Raw genomic sequence first — 6,267 nt, 5'->3', positions numbered from 1 at the left:
AGCCAACAAGTTGTTATTTTTCCCCAAGTTGAATTTTAACATCATTTCATCCCATTGCCCGTTCTCATGGAAGCGAGGAGAAAGAGTCCCCAGAGAAGGCAACAGGAAAAAAAAAAAAAAACAAAAAAAACCCACCCACACAATTGCTAAACTACACTAAGAAAGTGTATAAGAGCAATTCAGCTGTGAAGTGTGTTGATGAAAGAGGAACCATGAAGGTAAGGGTTAACTTAAGTCACAACAGCAGCTTCCCAGCTTTCTGTTCTCCATCAGCATGGAAGAGTCACAGATGCATGTGGATGGCTCCTAAGAAAAAAATTAGTATGAAAAAAAATCTTGAGTTATATCATTCCGTAAATACACCTTTGGGAAAAGAATCAGAGTTCCCTTAGAATTGCTCAACTTCCTACTTCCCAGAGTAGGAAGAAAAGCTCTTTGAAAGTTGTTATTACATTCTTAAAAACGTACCAGCCATGATATCTTCTCACTTCTTCTCATAAACAAATGAAACTACCATACTACACAGCACTACTACCATTTAACAGAAACATTGTACCGTCTATTACCCTGTCCCTGAGAACATCCAATGGAAGATGTTGCCAAGGGAGATACCATAAAACATCTGATTTAGTCTATAAGGATTTTTCTTCCCTCACAACTTCATAAATAGTATCTTGCTGCTTACCTAACATATCTTTCAGCTAAGGAATATATTTATTTTTTTTTTATTCCTTCACCTTCTCCATTGCTAGGAATTGGTGAAAAGGCAGTTTAGAGAATTACTGCAGGATGTGTATGCAGACAGCTATTTTGAACACATTATAAACACAAAACATTATAAACACAAAACTCCTGGAAGATATCATACAAAAAGAGACAAGAGAAGAGTCATCACTAGCATCAGCCACAGATGCAAACATTTGTCATCTAAAACAGATACACATTTTGTAAAGTAAAAGCCCAAACCAGTATTTAAAGAAAAATAATAGATATCCTCCAGGAAAAATCTAGTCCCCACTGCTGTCAACAGAGAAACTCCCAAGTAATATCGGTGGGAGATGGATGTGAATTTGATCTCTGTCCTTCTTCAGATCTCAGAATCAAAAAAAAAAAAAAAAAAAAAAAAAAAAAAGGCATGGCAATAGCCAGCAACAGTTATACACTAAAGGCCCAATTCATTTAGAAAAGAAAGCATAAATAATTTGTTAATCAATAAAAAGATGACGAAACGAGCTTGAAGAGATTTCATGTGTCCTCATCAGCAACTTCCTTTCGGCGCTGGGCCCGGAAATGACGCTCAATATTTATTGTCACTTCCCTCTGCAAATTTCTGCTGTTAGTTTTTCCAGCTGTTCTGATCCAAGGGTGCTGAAGTACTTGTCGTGCTGTGTAGCGCTTCTGGGGATCCACTATCAACAGTCTGGTTATGAGGTCTTTTGCTGCTATTATGAAAGAAAGAAAAGGAGAAAGGGGAAAAGAACAGTGATGTGTTGATGCTGACAGTTATACCTACACTGAACGTTCTTGTTATTTTTTCTTCTTTTTACCATAATGACGTTTGTGACTAACCCCAGGAGATATTCTAACAACTGATTTAGAACTAGTGACAGGAGATGTTAAATCTCCAGCATATCTTTTACTGATATCATTCTCCCCTTCAGAAAGAGAGGTGAAAGCAAAGGGAATTTACGCTTGAAAGCATGCTGAAGGCATCAGGCTAAGTGTTCAGATTCACAGGAATTAGCATTGGGTATCTCATCTCTCAAGGAGCATAAAAGTTGTAGAATGCTGTTGAGCATGTTCTTTAAAAGACTGGATAGAGAGAAAGGGGGGTTAGGGTTTCTGATTTCGAAGACTGCACAAAAGACACTGTACTAGCCGGTGAAAAGGAAAATACGACGTGCAGACCCCACTGATCTCAGTAGAAAATCCACACTGCATTCTGCAGAGCAAAGATTTCATTCTCAGCTTTTGAGATTTTTGCATACCTCTTTACAGTCTAACATAACCCTGGAAATTACTTTAGTACTTTTTTCTACAGAGACAATTCATATAAGCAAGGTGAGGAAAATCCTTGCTCTTGCCTCAGAGAGGGAGCAATCTATTAAATCAATCAGACCTAATATTCAGATTCACAGCCATTGATACCATCAGAGGACTACATTCACGTCTAAAGCAACACCGAATCACACAAAAGAGACCTGTAAGACACTCCCAAGTTCATTGAGCTCACTGTCCTGAACAAAAAGGAGCTCTTCGCATTCCAGGGAAGAAGTCTGTCATTTCTCAGATCTTCTATACATGCTGAATCTTACCTGCAGAAATATTGTCCCAGTAGGGGGAAAGGAACTCGTAGTGACCCAGCTGTATGATCTGAAACAGCTCTTCTTGATCACGTTCCTGACTGCGAAAAGGGGGAAAACCGCAGAGCAGAATGTAAAGGATCACACCAGCTGCCCACATATCTACTTCGAGCCCATAGCCTAAGGCAGAAAAGACAAACCAAAATTCCCGTTTTAGAAAGAAAACTCACAACTGGTAAGGAACCTTTTCTTTTTCATTCTGTTTTCCAAGAAACACAGAAGCTCTGCTCAGTTTCTCAAAAAGATGAGGTCAGCAGGAGAATAAGTGGCTGGTACACCATGCTTACAAGCTGAGCTGCTCTGCCTGTTAGTAACTACAGCTCTCACAAAGTACCTCTCTTCTTCAACATGTTTCACAAACACTGTCTCACAAGGCCAGTGTCAATTGGAGACTAATTGAGAAAACACAGCATATATTTCTAAAATAGTCCTCCTCAGATTCCCTTCAGAAAAGCACTAAGAGAGTGCCAAGTTTCCATTGAAATTGTACATAACTGGAGATGTGCAACCCAGCTCCACAGAACAAAAACCAGAAATAGCTTTGCTTGAGTCATCAACAAAACTGACTCCTTTCCAGGTCTGAATCTTTTTGGATATGAAATCTCCAAAATTGCTTCTGTTTTGGCTTGTTACCTAAGTTTAACATACATGTTTGCAATGTTTTTGCATCATTAGGGATCTTGGAAAGTTGTTTAGGTTACAGTCGAGAAATGGGGCTCACTACCCTCGGAGGTTGCAACATGAACTTTTGCTCATTTCCCCACTTCAGCAATTACCATTGATGGTATTTTATGGCTTGTCGGCTTGGAAATCAGTGTTACATCACCACAGACATTCACAATGCAAATATGATTCATGTGATTCTTGTGTGTGTCAAAAGCTAAAAGGTTTCCTTTCCTTTCATTGCACAGGTTACACTGCTAGCCAACCTCCTACCCTGCAAAGACATCTCAGTAGGTTGAAACATTCTAGATTATTTCCATGATTAGAAAGTTCAGAGTAATTGTATGAATTATGACATATTATAAATATATACACTCACCCTTCTCAGCAAGAATTTCAGGGGCAACATACGTTGGTGTTCCACACACAGTAAATATGGGTTTCGTAACCTGCTTTGCAAGGCCAAAATCTGCTAGTTTCAGTGTAGTAGATTTATCTGCATTATGCTGAACCTATACTCAATGAAAAATACATATATTTAGTCCAGATGCATTTTAAGACAGCAAAAGATAAAGGTAGTAGTTAAACAGGAAGAGGTTCTAATAATAGTGCCTTCATGTAAAGCAACATCAAATGGAAACAGTACTTTGATAAACAGTATTCAGAAAGTGTTTTTTCTCCCATATAGTAAGAGGGTGCATATATTTAAGAGGACAAGCAATAATGGAAAAGAAAACTGTGCTCTACAAACTCTGGCACACTGTAATTTCCAAGAAATGAAAAGGAGGAAGACAAAAAATAACCAAGAGTCAATTAAATGTCATTATTTCCTCTTGGGAAAGTAAACTCTTCTTTTCCCCTGGGAAAGCAAAGAAGAAGTTATGGGCGTCTTTATGCTTGAATGTAATATTCCCAGGTAAGCCATCGACTTCACAGTGTCACTTGAAAAATATATCTCCATCATACCAGTCTAACAAAAAAAAAAAACAAAAAGTACTAAAACAAACAAATGCTTTACTTTCTTTCAAAATTACTCTGCTACTCTACCTGCTACCCTGAAAATAAATGCGTCACAGTCATCATACGGTAAGAGTTAGAGGAATGGATCCATGCAGAATGTCCTCCTACATGGGTCTTTTCAGCAGTTCCCATCTCCTACATCCACCTGGAAAGTAATCAAAACACTTCTTCCCATTCTAATTTTGCATACATGGGTCTTTAGCATTAATTTGTAATGCAGTTAATGAAACATCATTTTAAGGCACAAAATGTGTCAATGACATAGACAGTGGAATTGAGAGCACCCTCAGTATGTTTGCAGACAACACCAAGCTGAGTGGTGCGGTTGACAGGCCTGATGGATGGGATGCCATCCAGAGGGACCTGGACAAACTTGAGAAGTGGGCCCATGCAAACCTCATGACATTCAACAAGGCCAAGTGCAAGGTCCTGCACCTGGGTTGAGGCAATCCTCGGTATCAATACAGGCTGGGGGATGAAGGGGTTCAGAGCAGCCCTGCCAAGAAGGACTTGGGGGTACTGGCGGATGAAAAACTGGGCATGACCTGGCCATGTGCGCTTGCAGCCCAGAAAGCCAACCGTATCCTGGGTTGCATCCAAAGCAACGTGGCCAGCAGGTTGAGGGAGGGGATTCTGCCCCTCTGCTCTGCTCTGGTAAGACCCCTGGTTCTGGGGTCCCCAGCACAAGAAGGATGTGGACCTGTTGGAGCGAGGCCAGAGGAGGTCACGAAGATGATCCGAGGGCTGGAGCACCTTGCCTGTTAGCATCCTTCCAATACCTAAAGGGGGCTTATAAGAAAGATAGGGACAGACTTTTTAGTAGGACCTATAGTGATAGGACAAGGGGTAATGGTTTTAAACTAAAGGAAAGTAGACTCAGAGTAGATATAAAGGAATAAATTTTTCACAACGAAGGTGATGAAACACTGGCACAGGTTGCCCAGAGGGGTAGCAGATGCCCCATCCCTGAAAACTTCCAAGGCCAGGTTGGATGTGGCTCTGAGCAACCTGATCAAGTCGAAGGTGTCCCTGCTCACTGCAGGGGACTTGGACTAGATGGCCTTTAAAGGTCTCTTCCAACCCAAATTATTCTATGATTCTGTATTCAAAGGCCAAGTCATGAAGAACGTAGCAGTATAATTAAACACATCAGTATTCATAACACTGGTGATTGATATTCAAATATTCTTTAAGAGGTAAAAAATATCACGAATTTGCTTTAAATGAAACATGGTCTGTCTCTGGAACTATGGGGATCAGATCAGCAGCTAAAATGTCTACAAGAAAGCCAAGGAAATCTGGACTCCAGTTTTGAATGAACAAACTGGAATATAATGCAACAAGTATACTCCATGCTTTAACACCTCTTAACTTTGCCATCAGACAGTGCTTGAGAAAGAAAAAAGTGCAAAATTGTCTCTATTACAAGACAACTAAGGGCACAGATGGGACAAAATTTGTTCTCCTACAGTACAGATGACTAATCCCTGTTTATCATCTTTACAGAAACTGTAAGTATGCACCCCATTTTGATTAAGCAAAAAGTATTTTTTTCTTTCTATTTTTTAAGAAAAAATATTACATTACAAAATAATACATTATAGCCTACTAATCCCTTTTTATCTTCTTTATAGAAAATACAAGCACTCTTCTAGTTTTGATTAAGCAAAACGTTTTGAGGGTTTTTTTCTGTTTTTCTAAGAAAAAACATTTTTCAGCATGAAACTGAAAATAAAGATTACTACAGCCATGCAGTCAAAACTTCTGCAGGAGAAAGCCAAAATGCTATAGCCATTTTCTCTATTACTTTAGTCAACTGCATGACAATTTTTTTCCCCCATGATGCACTGCAGACACAACAGCTGACAAAAATGAAAAATAAATGACAAAAGTAACAGTTACTTTCTAGATCAGCATCTATCCATAGGATTTATATTCTAACAATAGGGGTAGTAGTGGTAGAATGCTACAAAAACTCACAATTGAAATGCTCGATTTTATATATACTATGAAAATATGAGCATGAATATATTTTCTTATTGTATAAATAAAGCTTTTAAAATTATATAAGAAAATCATGTCACATGGAATTTCAATTAATACTCCGCATGCTACTGTACTAAGATAAATAATACTGAAATATTTATATAATTTTTTAGAAACCAGCAGGGGGATGGGAAGGGTGGAGAGAAGACTGATCTTAACCCCAATCCCCAAATCA

General features: G+C 38.9%; 1 protein-coding gene across 1 annotated transcript in view; it reads right to left on the bottom strand.

Moving 5' to 3' along the window:
- Positions 1 to 940: 940 nt before the first annotated feature.
- The window catches only part of DCLK3 (doublecortin-like kinase 3), an 11,931-nt gene continuing 6,604 nt past the window's right edge, over positions 941 to 6,267 (bottom strand). The window contains exons 2-4 of the mRNA XM_009698063.1: positions 3,406 to 3,538; positions 2,316 to 2,483; positions 941 to 1,442 (exon numbers count right to left, since the gene is read on the bottom strand). Of these exons, the coding sequence (XP_009696365.1) occupies positions 1,246 to 1,442; positions 2,316 to 2,483; positions 3,406 to 3,538 (498 nt within the window). The 3' untranslated portion in view covers positions 941 to 1,245. The remainder of the gene's footprint in view (positions 1,443 to 2,315; positions 2,484 to 3,405; positions 3,539 to 6,267) is intronic.

Source organism: Cariama cristata, unplaced genomic scaffold (assembly GCF_000690535.1).
Source record: "Cariama cristata isolate BGI_N322 unplaced genomic scaffold, ASM69053v1 scaffold1434, whole genome shotgun sequence".
Taxonomy (NCBI): domain Eukaryota; kingdom Metazoa; phylum Chordata; class Aves; order Cariamiformes; family Cariamidae; genus Cariama; species Cariama cristata.
The sequence above is the reverse complement of the archived record's forward strand: the minus strand, read 5'-3'. Positions and strand labels throughout refer to the sequence as shown.